At 41.1% G+C, this 20,460-nt stretch overlaps 2 protein-coding genes across 3 annotated transcripts in view; one reads left to right on the top strand and one right to left on the bottom strand.

Moving 5' to 3' along the window:
- Window positions 1–20,460, top strand: part of LOC145329363 (pyrroline-5-carboxylate reductase-like) — a 400,948-nt gene that overhangs the window by 328,968 nt on the left and 51,520 nt on the right. The gene's annotated exons all lie outside the window — the stretch shown is intronic.
- LOC145329357 (acyl-coenzyme A diphosphatase NUDT19-like) overlaps window positions 7,711–20,460 on the bottom strand; it is a 31,000-nt gene continuing 18,250 nt past the window's right edge. Inside the window, exons 12-20 of one of the 2 annotated variants that reach the window (XM_080173429.1) lie at window positions 15,348–15,434; window positions 14,733–14,811; window positions 14,398–14,470; window positions 13,817–13,878; window positions 13,102–13,157; window positions 12,565–12,645; window positions 9,545–9,609; window positions 8,918–8,974; window positions 7,711–7,979 (exon numbers count right to left, since the gene is read on the bottom strand). In XM_080173429.1, coding sequence (XP_080029555.1) covers window positions 7,922–7,979; window positions 8,918–8,974; window positions 9,545–9,609; window positions 12,565–12,645; window positions 13,102–13,157; window positions 13,817–13,878; window positions 14,398–14,470; window positions 14,733–14,811; window positions 15,348–15,434 — 618 coding nt within the window. In that variant the 3' untranslated portion in view covers window positions 7,711–7,921. Of the gene's footprint in view, window positions 7,980–8,917; window positions 8,975–9,544; window positions 9,610–11,557; window positions 11,794–12,564; window positions 12,646–13,101; window positions 13,158–13,816; window positions 13,879–14,397; window positions 14,471–14,732; window positions 14,812–15,347; window positions 15,435–20,460 lie in introns of those variants that run through there. The other variant, XM_080173430.1, reaches the window with a different exon arrangement.

Raw genomic sequence — 20,460 nt, forward strand, 5'->3', positions numbered from 1 at the left:
ATAATAAAGTTTATCTGTCTTGTTTGTCTAAATGTTTGTCTCTCTGTTTGTCTGTTTGTCTGTCTGTTTTTTTTGTCTATCTGTTAGTCTGTCTGTTTGTTTGTCTGTTTGTCTGTAGGTTTGTCTGTCTGTTTTTCTGTCTGTACCGAAGGATCTCGCTAAACGCTGAACCGTTATGGTTCTCCTTTACAGGGTATCTTCTCATAAGTTCTGGGAATTAAATTATATTGAGAATCAACTCAGGTAAAATATTTAATGAACAAGGATGATAACATCCATAAATGCTTAACAAAATGTGTGGCATTGTAAAGTGACAGCTAGAAAGGGAGGAGACATACGGCTGAAAATTTACTGGTACCAAAAGTTCTTTTAAATAATTATCTTGTTCCTTGGCACAAAAGCTTTAGGTACTGTTATAAATTATGATTGGTTGGAACCAAACTATTATTGTCCAAACTTTTAAATCAAATAATTTTAATCTACCGACAGGGAAATTATATGTTTAGTAATGGGGGGGGGGGGTATATTTATTTACAACCTAATGTCTTATCCCTTAAGATCCCCAAAGTTTGAGAGTCACTCATTCGTAGGTTTAAACACTATTGTGACTTTCTGCATACATAGATACGTTGTACATCAATTTATTCCATTGTCTTATCCCTTCTACCTATCTGCTACAGAAATGGATATGGAATACGTGTCTATTGTGACAGAGGAATGTTGTCGTCAATTTAGGTTGCTAATATATAGTCCTCAGAAATAAGTCAATACCTTCCTCCATGGTCATGGAAAGGAATGAGGTAAAGTCATAAGAGGTGATTGGGTGTATAGTATACTAGCCAGCGGAGAGAAACATTCCCGTATTTTATATCAAACTGTATCCATAGCTACATAAATCTTTTAAAAGGTTTAAATAAATAAGTTGATATTATAATTACTACTACTAGTTGCTTTAACCCCAGCCTCTGGTAGAAGGACAGGAAAATAGCCTAAAACTTCCCAAAGATGTTTGTAAAGCTTCCTTGTAAAGTACAATCCATACAGACCAGTAATTTTTAAAGTTAATTGACTTCAGACAAAGTAAAAAATATAATTTTTCGGGGGTGTATCATTTTTCCTAGGAACTATTTCTCTTGGGAGGGTGTAGATAACCACCCCAAAATGGTTATAAACACTCCTTGGACATATAAGAAGCATCACTCTAAAGGAGAACCATATCGGTTCAGCGGTTAGCGACTTCCATCTAATGGACAGGCTACTTCTCCAGACATATCCATAGCTTCAACATCTTTACTTCCACATATCGAATGGGAAACTGTTACTGCTCTCAGTTCTGATCACTTGCCAATAATTATCAAAATTAAAACGAACATACAAGAGATAAAAAGTGATTTCAGGAAATACGTCAACTTTAAAAAAGCTGACTGGGACAAATTCAATAAAATCACAGAAGAAAGGTTCGCAAGACTCCCAGAACCATCAAATGTCCATACCGCTGAGAAAAAGTTCAGGAAAATAATAAACCAAGTCTCCAAGAAAACTATTCCTGGAGGCCGGATTAAAGACATTATACCAGAAATACCTACCACGACAACAAACAAAATTAAAGAAAGAGACACTTTAAGAGCCTCAAACCCAGACTCTCCAATTATCCAGACTCTAAATCGCGAGATCCTTCAAGAGATAAACGAACATCGGAAATGTAAATGGAGAGAAAAGGTAAATGAGATAACTAGTAGCTGCTCCTCCAAACTGTTCAAATTAATCAAGAACCTTAATGGAAAAAATGGCAACAACAACACCAACCAAGCAATCAGATTCAAGGGCAAATATCTAACATCCTCTTTAAGTATAGCCAACAGTTTCAACAAACAATATACCTCCATTGTGAAACACAAAAGCTCTAAAACATCACGTAGCATCTCCAAAGACATTAAAAAGAACAGCTTGGAGAACCCATCCTCTTTCACCCCTTCTCAGACAGCAGAAGCTATTAAAGCTTGTAAAGCATCCAAGGCTGCAGGACCTGATAATATCTCCAACCTGCACCTTAAACATCTTGGGCCTAATGGATTGGAATATCTTACTAAGATATTTAATCTATCACTTGCTTCAAGCATCATACCTGACATTTGGAAAACTTCGGTCATTATCCCACTCCTTAAACCTGGTAAAGATCCTCAAGACTCCAATTCCTATCGTCCAGTCTCCCTCCTTTGTCCAGCAATAAAAATCCTGGAACGTTTGCTTCTCCCTACTCTTTCAGATTCTCTTCAAATTCCTGTTTTCCAACATGGATTTCGAAAGAATCATTCCACTGTCTCTGCCCTCAATGACTTTAATGACCAAGTTGCCAATGGTTTCAGTAAAGGGAGACCACCAGACAGAACGGTCCTTCTTCAGATCGACCTCAGCAAGGCCTTCGACATGGTCTCACATGACAAGCTTCTGAAAGACTTGGGACAATCACCCCTGCCTGGATTCCTGAAAAGATGGTTTTGCTGTTACCTGAAAGGTAGGCAATCCAAGGTTAACTTCAGGAACACAACATCTAAAAGCAGGAATGTAAGAGCTGGAGTTCCCCAGGGAGCAGTAACATCACCCATTCTCTTTAACTTTTACCTGCGCAACCTCCCAAACCCTCCAGACAATGTTCAGATCGTCCAGTATGCAGATGACATCTCTATCTACGCCACAGGCCTGAACATTGATGATCTTACAAAGTCAATCAATGACTATGTTCCCAAAGTCATAGAATTTCTAAATGAACGAGAGCTAGTTGTGTCACCTGAAAAATCAACTGTAACTCTTTTTACACCTGACACCAAAGAGTTCAAAATCCACCCCATGGTCATGATTAATAACATTCATGTCCCACTCGAACATCATCCTAAACTACTAGGGGTCACCCATGACACAATGTACACCTTTTCCACGCACATTCAAAATGTTACCAATTCAGCCAACACTAAGATCAATATGCTAAAAAGTTTGTGCGGATCTGACTGGGGTCAGGACAAAGAAACGATGTCCATGACCTACAAAGCTATTGCTAGAAGTGGCCTAGAATATGCTTGTCCTATCTGGACCCCTATCATATCAGATGCCAGCTGGAAAAAGCTTCAAAGATCTCAAAATCAAGCTCTTAAGGTGGTAACTGGTAACTTAAAGATGGCCTCTGAACATCATATCCACCAAGAAACTAAGATTCTTCCAATCAAAGAACACTGTATAATGAAATCTAAACAGTACCTATTAACATGCCATCAACCTGACCATCCTGGCTCTAAACACATTTCCAAGCCTTTACCAGCCAGAAACCATCTTAAACCAACCATACAGAAATTTAGAAACTGCATTCGCAAATACCTACCTATAAATGCAGATAACAAGAAGGCCAAACTCAAGGAAATTCATACATCAGAAGTAAAAAATGTACTTGAGAACCTTCCCCCCAACAGGGTACTTGGACATACCCCCCCTGACATAAACAAAGAAGAAATGACTCTCCCCAGACATGTCAGATCACAACTCTCCCAGCTGAGATCTGGCTTCAGCCGCAAACTTAACTCTTATTTACACAAAATTGACGAAAACATTGATGACAAATGCCCCAGCTGCAAAAACTCACCCCATGACACAAGACATCTTTTTAACTGCCCTGACAATCCAACTACATTGGACGTATTATCATTGTGGACAAAGCCAAAACAGGCTGCAGACTTTCTTAATCTTGACGAGGGTTCTACCTGAATTAACTACAACAAAATATATGTAACTGATACATGTGCATTAGCAGATACGTGTGAACGTCCTCTGGAGGCTAACCAACCAACCAAGCGGTTAGCGAGATCCTTCGCTACAGACAAGTAACCTTACTACTTATATAATAGAAAATACTAGCTACTACGCCCCTATGCATCTGGGGGCACTTGAGGTGGATGGAGGATTGAAGTCGATCACCCCCTGTTATAAATTAAGTTTTTAATAGAATTTTTTTTTTAATTGGGGGTTGGAGGTCATTTATTCTAGAACCATATCTGTTAATATGTTGTTACTAGGTGTTTTTTTAATAGGACAAAAATATTGCTTAATTTAACCCACTTACTGTTGACATAAATTAAAGAACTATATCTTATTTTCTTCATTGGGTTGGGGAGTTTTGTATAAGAAAAAAATAGTTAGCGATCTGATGATTACAAGTAATAATAACAAACAAAATCTTGAAAAGCCGAAAAAATCACTTCATGTCGGATGGACAGACAGACGGACGGACAGACATTTGGAATTGTAGAGTAGCTTCCCTCCAAAAAAATATGTTGTTATCTTGTAAACATGTAAACATGAATATGTAGTTTTAATGATATAAATGACAATATTATGTTGGCCACACCTGCTTTTATTTAACCCTTTACGGTCCGTGGGGGGGGGGGGGAGGGCGTTGAACGACCCCCCCCCCCCCTCCAGTTTTTTCTATCTCATTTTCTGTGTGTGAAAGATAAAGAGCCCAAACTGCGTGACTTTTTGAGTATGGGTATGACACATAACTGAGAGTTGATTTTTTTAATATCTCCATTCTGGCGGGCACAGGATGCCAGGAAACCTGGCAGGGTCATCCAGGTAAAGAGCAAAAATGTTTTTTTTTACTTAAACAAAGCATTTTATCTTACCAAAATACTAAAATATCCTCTAGTAGTACATCCTCATATTATTTAAAGGTGTTCAAGTCGATTTCAGGTTCCAGGTATGATCCTGCAGGTCCTGATCCTCCAGGTCTCCAGAAATCTTTGAAAGGCTCGTGTGGCCTTAATTTTTGACTTAGAGACTTTAAATCTTAAGCTTTTCTTACATGTCTTCATAACGTATTAAAATTTCATTAAGATCCGCCGCCGTTTTCCCGCCGACCGCCGACTGTGGCGGCTGGCAGTTGCCATGTACAGCTCCGGCCGCTGAAATTTATATTTTGATATTTCTATTATAAATTAACATAAAGATAAAAATTTTCTAGCTTCAAAAATAAGAAAAGAAGCGAAAATTGACTTTGACTTACTTGAGGTCGGAAATTCATTATCAAACAGGGGACTAGGACAAAAAAAATTAGCCCTCTAGCTCTAATAGGAACTGAGATAATAGGGGTAGGTGCGGCAAGGGGTCCGACTGTTAAGGGTTAAGTGAATATAAACTCTTGCATATATATAGAATGTCAACAAGTATGGCTGGGTATATCGATTCAGGTTCTTTAAACTTTTTCTGTCTGTCTGTCCGTCATTCCTTAACGCCATGGGAAATAATTTTCTCGGCTCCTATTGAAGATAGACATCTAAAGTGAAGATTTTAATGGCATATAATCAATACATTGTTTTGTCCGTCTATCTGTCGGTTATACTATAAAGCAAACATTATTTTTTAAGGTTTCGTGATTTACTTTAATTTTTAATTTTTAAAGAACTGAACATCTGCCCCATAACTCACTTTGTCTGTTTGTCAATTCAGTGATATTTTTGTGTTTATAACTTAAGTTAATCATGAATAGGAATGGAGAAATTCATGAAAATCTAAAATTCTAGAAATCGATCTAGCACCCCAATTAATAAACAAATCTTAATAAAACTTGGTGAAAATATGTAGAATGTAACAGACAGGTGGACAAAACAATGTATAGATTAGATGGGTATGTGTCATAGGAATCTTCACTAAAAATTTCAGCTGTCTATCTTGAATAGGAGCCGAGAAAATCATGTTTCCCCCATAGCGTTACGGACTGACGGACAAACAAAGTGAATTATAGAGTGGCTTTGCTTCAAAAAAGTATGACATCCCTAAAAGTGCAGCTCTAAAATCAGAAGGAAGGACAGACGAACATTAACCATTAACATTAACATTAACATGTAGAGTGTTAGAACTTGTAAACAAATAAGTGTAAACAAGATAGTCCTTGTTTTTGTTGCAAAATTGCGTAAATACTTACGTTCAATTTTAAGACTTAATTATGAAGTTTCCTCGCTTATGATATTGTACTTTGTTGTCATAGACATTATTATTCAAAAGTCCGATTAATAGGATAGTTATCCGCATGCAACAGTTGGTGTAAAAAACGTTACAACCACTGATTGTAATCTACAGAAGTTTATTATCATTGGGAATGTATTTCAATGTATTAGCCATTGTCTTATCCCTCTAGATCCCTTTTATTTGATCTTTTTGTTACGTTTTATTTATTCTCTTTCTCTCCCTAGTATTATCTCTTTTTTTTCTCTCTCTCTCTATATATATATAATATTCTTTTTCTCTCCATCGCATTATCTCTCTTTCCTTCTCTTTCTCTCTTTCTTTTTTTTCTTTATCTATCTCACTCTCTCTCTCTCTCACTTTATGTATTTTTTTTTCTCTCTATCTCTTTTTCTCCTATCTGCTCTCTCTCTCTCACTTTCATTCTCTCTCTTTCCTTATCTCTCTTTCTATTTCCTTATCTTTCTTTCTCCTTTACTCGCTTTCTCTCTCTCTGTCTATCTCTCTCGCTCTCTCTCTCTCTCTCTCTCTTTCTCCTATACTCTCTCTCTATGTGTTTCTTACCTTATCTTTTTTTTCACTTTCTCTTTTTCTCTCATTCGCTCTCTCTCTCTCTTTCATTCTATTTCTCTCACTTTCATTCTATCTCCCTCAATTTCTCTTCCTCTCTCCTCTCTCTTCTTCTCTCTCCTTCTCTCTTTTTCTCTCTCTGTTTCTCTCTTTATTTCTCTCTTACTCTCTCTCTTTCTTCCTCCTTTTCTCTCTCTTTCTCCCTCTTCCTTTCTATATCCCTTTATCTCTCTCTTTTTCTCCTTTTCTCTCTCTCCCTCTCTCCCTCTTTCTCATTTTCTCTCTCTCTATCTCCCGCTCTCTTTGTCTTTATTTCTCTTTTCTCTCTCCTCTCTCTTTCTTTCTCCTTTTCTCTCTACCTCTCTCTCTCTCTCTCTCGTTCTTTCCCCTTTTCATTCTCCCTCTCTTTTTTTCTTTCCCCTTTTCTCTCTCACTATAATTATATTTATTTAAATCTAACTATCTATCTATCTTATGATTAAAATAATTTGGTAGATTTTTATTTTGCTAAAATTGTCATTCGCGGATTTTTCGAAGGGTAGTCAACTTTGGCGCCGTTTTTCGGCATGAAGGAGGTCAGCTACATAAAAATGGATGCCAGATTCGGAATCTCCGACCCCAAATTGTATGGAAAAATGGTCTTTAATTTTTCATATAGGCCCTATGGGAGCTATAATATCAAAAACCATTTTTTGTGACGTTGAGGGTGGTCCTTTGCTTACAATTTTGATTCGACATTTATACATTTATGTTCTGATTTTTCAGTTCTGACACTCTACTAGTGTTAATGTTCCTTTTATCCTACCGTTTCAGATCTTCGCTTTTATGGATGTTGTCATCCTTGTTAAATTTACAAGAATCAAATTGCCAAGTTTGAAATCGATAGACTAGACAAGTCTTAACAATTCTAAATGAACAATAAAAAGCTATCAGTTATGAAGGGACCGTTCCTAATTGTAGTAAAGCTTCGCTTTCGTAATTGCTAGACATAAATATCTTGTTCATGTTCCATTTATGGTTTAAATTACAAATAAAACAAGTTTTATAGCAATATGTTGATTCACAAGTGGAATTAAATTTATAGAAAAGCTTAAAATACAGAAAAATACACTTATCATTATTATTTATTACAAAATAAAATCGCTAAATATAAAATATCAAAAAATATATTTCTTATACACAAACCTTTTAATAATGTTCTACAATGTAAATTTTTATGAGATTGTTTATATACACATAATTATCAGGATGTCTGTCTGTTGCTTAAGATCTTGCTAACCGATGGACCAATATGGTTCTCCTGGTCAAACTTTTTTTTCTAGAGTAGGCATGAAGGTAATTTTCAGAACTTTGTATTTTTGCCCAGATGACTGAAATCTTTATTCCTCATTTTCTTCAGATCCTGCAAGATTTTCATTTTAATTTTCATTAGCACAGCTACTCTTGTCATTCAAAAATGCTATAGGGGAAATGGAATTTCTCGGCTGCAATTTATGATAGACAGCTAGAAGTTTTGGTAAAGATTCTCTATACCATTAAGCATTGATTAAAAATACAGAGCTGGATCTTTAAATCATTTTAGTGGTGAGCCAGATCGGAGTGAGCCAACTTTCCACCAATGACAGCACAGAATTTTATTAAATGCCGCGCTGTGATTGGCTGAAATTCGGCTCACTCCGATCTGGCTCACCACTAAAATGATTTAAAGATCCAGCTCAGTTTATAAATTACTTGGTCCGTCAGTCATGCTTAAAATGATATAAATGGCTTTTATAAGATTTTGAGATTATCTATGACAACTGAACATCTACTCTTTGACTTACTTTGTCCATCCAGATTTTTTGTGCTTCGCTACTTAAGGATGTTGATATCCTTATTAAAATAAAATGTATTTAGGAAGCTTTTTACAAACTTGTATTGGCAATCCTAGAGTGATATTTAAATGATTTTTGGAAGTTTAATTATAGAATTGTTAATACAAAGCGAAGCTCAACAAATCAGACATACAAACGAACAAATTTAATGTTAATAATACTTCAAAGTAAAGGGAAAAATCTGTGTAAATCTGCACATTATACAGAAGATTCGTTCATTATAAAGGGACTTAAAATCAAATGAATAGGATTATTGTATTATATAAAATATGGCGATGAAAAAAAGGGTAAAAAATCAACATGTTTATGATGAATATTAAAATTTTCTGGTAATATTTATGGAGTAGCTACGCTTTCTCAATTATACCTAACTATTACAGAAATCAACATGCCAAGTTTTAATTCGGTAGTACTATTCTAACATGCCCAAATTAAATAAAAGAATTGTTTTAAAATGAAATCTTTCCTTGTCATTAAATCTTCCGGTCCAAACTAATTTGTCCTGCTGAGAATAACAAAACCTAAATAAATCACGAAACCTGTATTAAGAAAAAAATATTTTGTCTTTTAGAGCATGACTGATCGACAGACCGACGGACCAAATACTTCATATACCGAATGCTCATTTGTACAGGAAATCTACCATAAATTTCAACGGTATATCTTAAATAGCAGGCGAGAAATTCCCATTTCCCCCATAGCGTTAATGACAGACAAGAGTGGCTTCTCTAAGGATTAACAAATACTCCCCCCCCCCCTCCATTTTAAGTGCCCCTAGGAGTCTCTAGGGGCTTATGCACTAGTTAAAGACATTTAGTAGATGCTCTTTGATTTTTTAGGGAATCTTCGCAACAAAAATTACCCATTGTCCAGGGGCTGCTATACAGCCAATTAATTCCACTTGAAATTGTCGAAAATTAAATGTTTTGTTGGAGTAAAACTTGTTTTTTTTGGTGTAACTAAAAGGGAAGTGGGTAAGAAGGGGGGAGAAAAAAGGGAAGGGGGTTGAGGGAAAATTTTCACTTAGAATTGTTTGTCAGAATCACATTTCCCTAACCCAGTGCCTATTGTCTTATTCCTAAAGCTCATACCTGATTTGTTCTTTATCACAGAAATAGCAATCAAATCCTTCAACGGGAAACTTGAATTTCTCCATCTAGTAGTAAGAGGATTTTAAGGTATAAGACCATGGAAAATTAATTGATATTGACTCTAGGGGCCTGGTGACGCTTCGGGTACTAGTTCTCTCCACGTCACCTTTGAACATACTCTGCATTTTAAATTGCAATGTAACGCGCTCAATCGCCACCCATAAGACAGCCAACCCTTTGAGTGCACGACCTTTGTCTGAGAAGTCCTAACTGTGCATGGTAATCAGTTGCGCCTGTTTTGGTCCAAGGACCGAGATACAAACATATCCTCTTCTCGACACGACGCGCGGATGCGCAACGTGTTTAGCCACTTTCGCAGGTTAAAAAAAAATAATCAATAATTATAAACATATTACTCTCTTCCCTGTGTAAATTAAAATTATTGGTTGAAAAGTTTGGAATCTCGACTCAACACCGCTTCATAAAATAAAAAAAATTGTTCCTACAGCTGCTATGTCAGGCATCACAGACAGATGTACGTACAGCTAGGCAGTACATCAATAATAGAAATAGCCATTGGGTAACAAAATCAGAGGTCAATTTAATATGATCCAGGTATCCAAAGTTTAAAAGCACTTTCTCGTTTGCCTAGAATCTTTAAGTTCTCTTCAACTGAATTGGTTGATAAAAATTTAGTTTACACTTTTACACCAATAATTTTAATCTAAGATTGTGCTTAAAATATTAGTGCTGTATATCAATTTAACGTTCTATGTCTTATCCCTTAAGATCCCTGCAATTTATGCTTTTATCATTACCATCTATATGTATTTGAGTAGCTTCCACGAGAATAGCAATTGAGCTTGTAATGCAATATACATACAATAACACTCAGCTGTGCGCGAAGCTTACAAACAAATGATTGGCCAAAGGATTCTCACTTACAACAGTGTGCATCTGAATCCTAACTTCAGAAAATCAGGGTCACATACAAATGATGAAAGACCATTAATAGCCTTTTATAAAAGGGTAGTTCAAAAGACAAACATACTTAGTGACCGTTATAGTATGGCCTTATAAACAAAGATTACATCATCCATAAAAGCACAGCTCAAAATATATGCTGGACGGACAACCAAACACTTAATATTCAACATTATTTAGAAGTTGTAACGAAAAGTGTGTTTCAATCAATTGAAAATTATTCAAATACAGAAATACATATATCTAAAAACTTAATTATAAAGATGCTTTCCTTTCAAATTATGTCAAATTGTCCTAGGAATCAAAAACTCAAAATTTTGCTGTTTAAATGAACATACTGTAATTACTGGTAATGTTTAAAGAATAGCTACGCTTTTTGAATCGTACATCACTTAACAGTGAAAATGGAATCAACATGAAAAGTTTTAAATCAATAGGACAATTCTATCATGCCTAAATTAAGTATAAGAATTATCCGTTATAGAAAGGACGGAATTCCGCGGAATGACCGATAAAAATTTAGAAAAGCTTATAAACAAAAACAATCAGCGTTTTTACATCATAAATTTTATTTCTATAAACATAAAAATATAACAATTTAAATTTTAATAAGACTAGAAATAATAAGGCACTATTCAGCATTTAACAAATTTTAATAGCTACTCTATGATTCACTTTGTCTGTCCGTCATTCAGTCCATAATGCTATGAAAAACATTTGCATGACAACGCCTATTAAGGGGCGTTTCGTCGTATTTTCACTGTAGCTTTTTATAGGTTATTTATTTAAGGTTATGTTAAGTTAGGTTAGGTAATTGTCCCGCAGGGGCTAGAAATAGGAGAAATGCTAAGACGAAATGCCCATTAAGAGGCGTTGTCACGAAAGGGACTATACCCAAACATTTTACTATTCTTGTATTTGTTGGAGAGGGGGAAGGAGGGGACATTGGAATAGTTATTTATCGCATCAAATTATTGACAGCTTTCCGCGGATATTAAAATAAAAAAGATTAAAACCTGTTTAGTCTACCCCAATGGACCGGGCTATCAAAACTTGTATTAATTTTATGATTTTTATTTTAACATTCGTGGAAAATTGTCTGTAATACGATGCTTAAGATATAAATTACACTGGTAGCTAATTTTTATAATTCGTTGGCTTACAAAAATATAAGAACTAGTATACATGTTAGTATAAATTTATCATTCATTGCCTTTTCCCTTAAGATCCGATGGCAGGTAGGTTAGAATCAATTACATTTCATCCTAGTAAAAAAAAACAAGGATGAAAAAAACAATAAGTAGCGATAAAGTGTTTGGACACTCAACTTACAGAAAACAACAATAAAAAACTTAATAAAAGTACCTAAAGTATTTAAGCCAACGAATAAGAAAACGTGATTTTTAAACTTTAGGTACCAGTGTAATTAACAGTCCAATGTTCCCTCCCTCCCTGATAAAAAACCTAACTCATTTAGAACCCGAGTTGTTCTAGGAATCCCAATTCTGATAATCACCTTATCTTATAACTACTGTCCAATCTCAGTCTCCGGAATGGGTAGGTTTGTTTATCATTGTTGGGGAATGGGGATGTACAAGAATATATCATCTAGTTATTAACTTTTTTTGTTAGGAACCATGGAGTGGTGTACGTTTCTCCATGTAAATCCAATCTTACAAAATGCACAGAAGGACGAAGACAGGATACCCAAGTTTAGCTTTGCGCTTGTCCATTAATTTTGTTACCTTTCCTACTTTTGCGGATGTTGTAATCCATGTTACGTAAAATACCCAGGGTGGAAGAGGACATTAAACTCTTAAATACAATAGTGCCAAAAGTGTTATGATCAATAACATATTCTCCATTCATTGGCATAGAAACATAAATTGAATTTTGAATGTAAAACTAGTACCTAATGTCCAAACTTTGAAAACCATTAAGTTTAATCTACAGTATTGGTGATTTTTTTCAACATCATTGAGGATGTAAACAATTTATCGTCCATTGTCTTATCCCCTAATATCCCTGAATATCACCTGAAAAGGATGATACTGCACAGGGTTGACGTGTCCATGAGAGGCGAGGATGTTCACTTTCGGAATACAATGATACGTGTCCTAAATATAGAAAAGTAACAGAATGTCTGTGTGTATGTGTGTGTCTGTCCATGAGAGGGAGAATGTTCACTTTCGGAATACAATGATACGTGTCCTATATATAGAAAAGTAACAGAATGTCTGTGTGTATGTGTGTGTCTGTCCATGAGAGGGAGGATGTTCACTTTCGGAATACAATGATACGTGTCCTATATATAGAAAAGTAACAGGATGTCTTTCTGACCATCTGTGTGCGTCTGTCTGTCTGTCTATAAGAGGCAGGGATGTAATTGAGAGTGAAGGATATTGAGTCCCCCTTCCCTGCTCTCAAGTGCCCCTTGAGGCATCTTGGGGGCATAGCCGCTAGTGTATAGACAAAAAATACATAAATACATGATTTTTCAGTATTCCCAGAACCGGTTCCTATCCAGCGGATATTAAGCGTTTTTTTTACAGGTAAACTGAAAATAATATTACCTTAAAAGTGAGTCTGTTTAGATTGTTGGAATTCAAAACGCTGTCCTTTATAGTTCCCTACAAAACCGAAAAGCTTTTCTTTTCATTCTACCTATGTTACTTTAGATTTCTAGAACAGTAATACTATTTATATCTGACACAAAAGTCACAGTAATCCAAAGGGATAAGACAATGGACGATGAAATAATTAACAAAATTACACTTTTGTAGATTAAAATTTGTTGGAAAGTTTGGACACGTCTAGCTTAAGACAACTAAACAAGACATAGTGAAAAGTACCCAATGTTTTAAAGAAAATTAATTGTTCATAAAACGTTTGATACCAATCGGATTTTCAGAGCAATGTCGCCTCCCTCCCTGCCAAAACTATGCCCGAATTTTCATATATAAGGAAGGGATTAGATATTGGACTGTAAATTAAACTGCTACCCACGTTATCCCATTTGTTGGCTGAAAAACATTAGGTACTTTTATTGAATTGTAATTGGTCGGTTTTAAACTAGTTGTGTCCAAAATTTTCAACCAATAACTTTAATCTAAAAAAGGGTAAACTTTTATCATCATTGGGGATATTGTACAATACATACATCAAATTATCATCCATTGTATTATCTATTTTCAACACTCAATTGCCGCAAGTGTACAACAAGTGTATAACTTGCACAACTGCCGCAGCAGTGCAACTGCCGAGCCTTTAAATCAGATGAAAAGCTTTCCTTGTAGATATTTAAATTTTTCTTATCCGGAGAACCAATATAATCTGGATTTTCCGGATACCTAGAAAGAGGGATAAATATATAGACAGATAATTGAATAGGTAGATAAAGAATCAATACTAAATAGAAAGATAAATATAAAATGGACTGATAGATAGATAAAAAAAAGAAATAAAAGTCCATTAATTTGATTTTCTAAATTATACCTAATTGTCTCAGTCTTCCCCTTATTTGCATTGAGTCCCCCAATCCCTAACTTACATACAATCTCCAGAAATAAGGTATGACCCTCTCCCTAACTTACATCAAGTCTCCATGGAGAAGGTATGATCCTCCCTCCTGACATACATTGAGTCTCCAGGAAGAATGGAAAACCGAATTCCCCCCTCCTATCTAACTTACATAGAGTCTCCCGGAAGAAGGGATAACCCACCCCCCTCTAATTTATATTGAGTCTCTAGGAAGAAGGAATACCCCCCCCCCCCTAACTTACATTGAGTATCCAGGAAGAAGGTATGACCCTCCCCTTTACTTACATTATCTCCAGAAAGAAGGAATAACCCCCTCCCCTCCAACTTACATTGAGTCTCCAGGAAGAAGGGATAAGAGACCATCCTCACACTGAAGACGGACAGGAAGCCAGTTTATACATCCTAATATTAAATAAAACATGATTGGTCTTAATAGAGAACTTTTAAAATCAGATGGTGGGACAAGCTAACATTGTCATTTGTATAATTCAGAACTTTATGAGTCTAAACAAAATTGTTTATAAATTTGTTGCAAAATTGTTTAAATAAGGACATACTACAATTTTAGAACTTAATTATATGTTGTACGTCCTAGGGATCGATAGGCAGACAGACAATACATTCTGTTACATTTAAAAAAAGGAATAGAATGATATAATTTTACCTTCTTTTTGTCTGTTTCTTGCAAAATCATTGAGTTCTTGTATGTTTTCAAAATTTAGAAGTCTACACAACTCGTACACCTAAAAAAGAAGGAATGACAACTTCCATTAGTATCCAAGTACAAACAGTTAATGGTTGGACAAACGGACAAAGTAATTTATAGAGCAGATGTTCAGTTTCATAAAGAGAAAAGGAAGGAGAAACAATAATTCATATAAATTCACAAAACATTTCTTAAAATGAGTATTCATATCTTTGACGCCTATCCGACATAGAAAGTAAATTATAAACTAAGAAAAAGGGAATCTTCACCAAAAATTCCAGCTATCTATTTCTAAATTAAATAACAGCTGAGAAAATCATATTTACAGACAAAGTTAATTTCAGAATAGATGCGCTATTAGCAATTATGTACATAAGTCGAGGAGGTAGGGGACAATTGAAAGTCAATTACAATGGTACCCAAAGCTTTAATGAATTTTCATCTAATCAAGGTGTAATATTATTTTATACCTTGATTAATTTATGTATCATTGATTATTAATCATTGATTATGTATGTATATCAATTTATCAACAATTGACTTATCCCTTAAGATTCCTAACAACTACCTAACCTGAGGGGGAGCCAGCCAAAGTTGCCGCCTGTAGAATTCATTCAGAATTGTGGCGGGTTCCGTCCAAGACACGGCTGAAATTTCTTGCTGAAAAAATATGCATGTGCAATGCATTAATAATAAAAAGTTCGGGGGTGGGAGGGGAGGTTTCATGGGGATGTACCCCTCCCCTACTCCTTCTTCTAATCCTTTTCTGGAATTCAAAGGGACCCACCCTTCTCCTAAACCTTTAATGTGTATTCTATATTTATATATTGTAGCATGACTGTTAGGCCGACGTACCAAGTAAATTATATACTGAATGCTTATTAGTGTGGTAAGCCGAAGCGTTTCAGCTCACCGGTTGCGAGTTCGAATCCAACGAGCCCCTAGCCTTGAAGTATTCTACCAAAACAAACTAGCAGGATTTACTCATACAGAAATTATATTTAACTGAATACATTTACAATGGGTGGTTACTATATATATACAAAATAGATTATAACAATAAGTTAGGTTTGAAGGGGGTGTGGGAGACAAGGGCGTAGCCCGCGGCGGTAGACATCTGTGGGGTAAGCTGTAGTAAAAGGGAAGGCACCATCTCCCGGTTGTATAGTTGCCTGAGGGGCGCGGGGTTGCTAAGTGTCCGTGCCCCTCCCCTATTTAGCCAGTCCAATCTGACCGCTGCGCGACGGGGTCATCTGCGGTCATGAGGTGAATGGTGATATAATAGGATTAGTGCAGAAGGCTTGACTTGATAAGCCACTGCGTAGCAACTCTGTAAACTACCCGTCCGTCTGCTGCCGTATTACCACAACCTCCCCTTCAAGGGCTGCGGGGCTCCCGAGCCACCAGGCCTTGAACCTGGGGATACGGCAGCCTCTGTCTGCGAACGACAACATCTTCCTGGGGCACAGCTCGGTGCAGGACAGCCCTGGCTATACAGGCTCCGCGGGACACTCGCTGCTCGGTCTGACTGTGGTTGGATATCAGCATTGTCAACTCCCGGTTGGCTTCCAGCTGAGGGTTGGCGACAGCCAGGCCCCGTCGTTGGAAGTTTGGCCTTGTTTGCAGGACTAGCTCTGTCTCGGCTGGTAACTGAACACGGAGGCCTAGGCTCACTCTAGAGGCTCCCAAGGGGGGAACAACGATGGAAGAAGGCGCGTAGAATTCCATGGGGGCGCCTGCCTTGTCCAGGTTGCTCGGCCTCTTAGCTCCTACCCGGATGGGGACGGCGGTCATCTGTAGGGGACACATCGCTTCAGCTTCACCCTCTGGGGCCGCCACTTCCATCTCAGTGGCCGCTTCTTCTCCTGTAGGCTCGCTGCTGGCAGGCAGGGGCTCCATGTCAGCATTAGGGTTCCAGACTGCATCCCTAGGCGGTTCTGGGGCTGGCGGCGCCAGCGGTGGTTCGTTGGGTTGGTGCTGCAGGTTCTCTTCTACCGGGTCACGATCCTGGCCGCTAGGCTGTGGGGCGGCGGCTGCCGGCTGGTACACTGGAAACTGTCCTGGTTCACTAGCTGGCAACGCCGCAGCTCCGGCTGGCAGCTCAGTGGCGTCCTCGTCGCCGTCCATGTCGCCTTGGATGTCTGTTGGAATCTGCTGGGCAGTGACATCTCCTGTGTATTTGCGCAGTCGGCCGACATGCGCGGTGATTTCTGAGATCTTGGCTGTTGGAGAGGCAGGTTTGATGACGTAATGGACGTCCATGGCCCGTCTCACTACCTTCCAAGGGCCAGTCCACCTCTTGGTAATCTTGGCTGACTTCCCTGGCACCAGGCGGGGGGCCAGATACCAGACCAGGTCTCCAACTTCGTACTTGGCCATGCCTTCGTAAGCGGCCGCGCTCCTTCGGATGGTTCCCTCCTCTCGCTGCTGGATTGCGTCGTACACGGCGTGGTATCGTTGCAGGAGGGCTTGGACGTTGGCTGGGACTGAGGCATATTCAGTGTCTGGCAGCCGGAGTACCAAGTCCACCGGGAGCTTGGCCTCTCTCCCAAAGTAGGCCAGGAAAGGGGTCACGCCCGTGGATCTGCAGGCCTTGGTATTGTAGGCGAAGGCGATGGCAGGCAAGTGTGGCTCCCAGTTGTCATCTCTATCCAGGAACAGCCGCATGCCTGTGTTGAGCGTCCAATGGAACCTCTCCACCCGGTTGGACTGCGGGTTGTAGGGCGGTGGATGTGTCAGGCCAATCTCAAGCTAGGAGGCCAGTTCCTTGAATACCTGGCCAGTGAACTCCATCCCATTGTCGGAGTGGATCTTCAGGGGACATCCGAACGTGGCCAGGTGGCGGTGCAGTAGGGTTTCAGCCACCGTGAGAGTGCGCTTGTTGGGGATGGCGTAGAGGCTGACAAACCGGCTGAACCCATCCTGACAGGTGAGGATGTAGCGGTTCCCGGCTGGCGTCTCTGGTAGGGGCCCCACCAGGTCAATGAACAGGACTTGCTGTGGATACCCCTGTCGGGAGGGCACGTGTATTCCTAACTTCAGCCTCTCCTTGGTGACCTTCTGTACACACTCAGGGCAAGTCTGAACCATCAGGCGGACGTCACGGGACAGGTTGGGCCACCAGAAATGCATGGCAACGCGGGCAATAGTGGCGTCCATCCCAAAGTGCCCAGCCATGGGGGCTCCATGGGCCAGGAAGAACGCGTCCTGCTGGAGGGCCGAAGGCAGCAGGTATCTTGTCCTCTCCCCTGTCAGGGTCTGGTCGGTGGTGGTGAGGCAGCCATGCTCGTCGAGTCCCAGGGCTGCGAAGCGGCTGGCATACTGCTGCTCGTTCCGGTCCTTGCCTCGTAGCTCAGCCTTAGTTGGGGCCTTTCCGTCTGCCACCCACTGGCGGACACGGAGCAGGATGGGATCCTGGGTCTGTGCTTCTAAGACTCGGGCCGGATCCAGCCGTGCTGCGGAGGGTCTGCCAGCTGCGGGCTCCCCTAGCTGGCAAAGGGTGTGGAGGTATTCAGCCTGTTCTGCTAATTCTTCGGCGGTGGCTGTCGGCATATTATCATCCTCCCGGCGGCTGAGGGCGTCAGCATTGGTGTTCTGGGTGCCAGGACGATGGCAGACAGTGAAATCTAGGGCCGCTAGCTCCTCCTGCCAGCGGGCCACCATCCCTGTGGATGTGTTCAGTGACTTCATCTGTAGCAAGGCTGAGGAATCAGTGTTGATCTGGAAACTACGGTAGGACAAGATGCCGTGAAATTTCCGAATTCCATACATGATGGCGGCCATCTCTCCCTTCCAGGACGGGTAGCGAGTCTCAGGATCGGTTGTCTTGCGCCCCACGGCGGCAATGAGCCTCTCCTTGCCGTCCTGGCATTGGCTGAGTATGGCAGAGATGGCACGGCTGCTGAAGTCTGTGGTGAGCTGGAACACGGCTGGTAAGTCAAACCTGGGTGGCGCTCGGATGGGGGCTTGGCGAAACTTGTCCTTGAGCTGTACCAGCTGGGCTTCCATCTCGGCTGTCCAGGTCAGTGTCTTGGCCGTTTTCTGCCGATTCATCTCGTAGGTGAGGTCGGCATACTTGGGGATGAACAAGCGGTAGTAGCCAAAGAACCCCAGGAGCGCCAGCAGGTCCTTGGGGGTGATGGGGGCCGGCCAGTCAAGGATGCGGTCAATATAATCCTCTTGCATGGCTATCCCCTCACGGCTGAGGGTGTGGCCCAGATAGTCTACTTTGGCTCGGAACAGCTTGGTCTTGGCTGGCTTGAGGCGGATTCCTCCCCTGCGGTGGGCTTCCAAGACCTCCCGGAGCCTAGCCAGGTGGGCCCAGGTGTCTTGGTGAAAGGTCAGGACGTCATCAAGATATGACTGGAGGTTGGCCGTGCCCAATGGGTTCAGGACCCCTGCAATAAATCTAGAGTAGACAGATGGTGCGGTAGCTAGGCCAAAGGGCATCCTTTTCCATTGGTACAAGCCTCTGGGGGTGGTGAAGGCGGTGCAGGGCCGGCTGTCCTCGGACACTCGGATGGTGTAGTACGCAGCCACCGCGTCTAATGCACTGTAGACGCGGTGTCCCCCAGCTCGTCCTACCAGCTGCTGGATCCTGGGCAAGGGGTAGCTGTCCAGCTCAAGACACTTGTTGAGGGCCCTGTAGTCGACGGCCCAGCGGGTGCTCCCGTCCTTCTTGATAGGCACCAGGGGGCTGCTCCAGGCTGAGTCCGAAGGCTCTATGACTCCTTCTTGCAACCATGTGTCCAGTTGTTTTTCCAGCTCAGCCTCCTGCCGCGGGTTCAGATCCCGAAATCTCTGGCGGATCGGCTGGGTCCCTGGCTTGAGGCGCAGCTGTAACTCTACTACATCAGTGCAGCCGGGGGTAGAGTTTGAGAAGACATCCCTGTACTCTGACAGCAGGGTCCAGACCTCCTTCTTGAGCAGGGGGTCCTTGCGCAGAAATTCGTTCTCCTCCATCTCAAGGGCTGCCCACAGCTGCTGCATATCTGGGGGCTCAACAGGCTCTTGGAACGAATGGATGCGAGGGGGAGGCTTGTCGGAGACCTCCAGAATGTCGGGCTTTACCAGCTCCCCAGCCACGGGGAGGCCGGCGTTCAGCAGGAGAGGCATCTCCCCCTCATTTACCACCAGCACTCGGAACACGCTGGCGGAGCCAGGCCTGTGTGCATACAGGCCTTCTGGTATGACAAGATACTCCCCAAACCTCTGTTCTGGGGCAGATAGCTGTATGGCATCCTTGGTGCGGTGTCCCACTAGCTCAACAGGGACAGCCATGACACCGCGGCCAGGCAAGACCACCCTCTTGGCCGTACCGAGTTGGGGTGGTTGGCCATTGGTTGGAGTGACAGCACTTAGCCTGTAAGTGGCTGGCACTGGGTCAGCTTCGGCTCCGGGAGCTACCGGCCGCGATTTGACAGGCTCGGCGCCGGGAGGGGCTGAGGTGTCGGAGCCATGCGTGGCTCCGAGGGCGCTCGGCCACGATTTGACGGGCTCGGCGCTAGGAGAGGCCGGGTTGCCAGGGCCAGCCTTGGCTCCGTGGGCGTTCGGCCGCGACTTGACGGGCTCGGCGCCGGGAGAGGCTGAGGCATCGGAGCCATGCGTGGCACGAGGGCGTCCGGCCACGACTTGACGGGCACGGCGCCGGGAGAGGCTGATTCCTGGGGGCTGGGCGCGGCTCCGA

This window comes from Acartia tonsa, chromosome 10, assembly GCF_053477335.1.
Source record: "Acartia tonsa isolate MP-2025a chromosome 10, ASM5347733v1, whole genome shotgun sequence".
NCBI classification, from domain to species: domain Eukaryota; kingdom Metazoa; phylum Arthropoda; class Copepoda; order Calanoida; family Acartiidae; genus Acartia; species Acartia tonsa.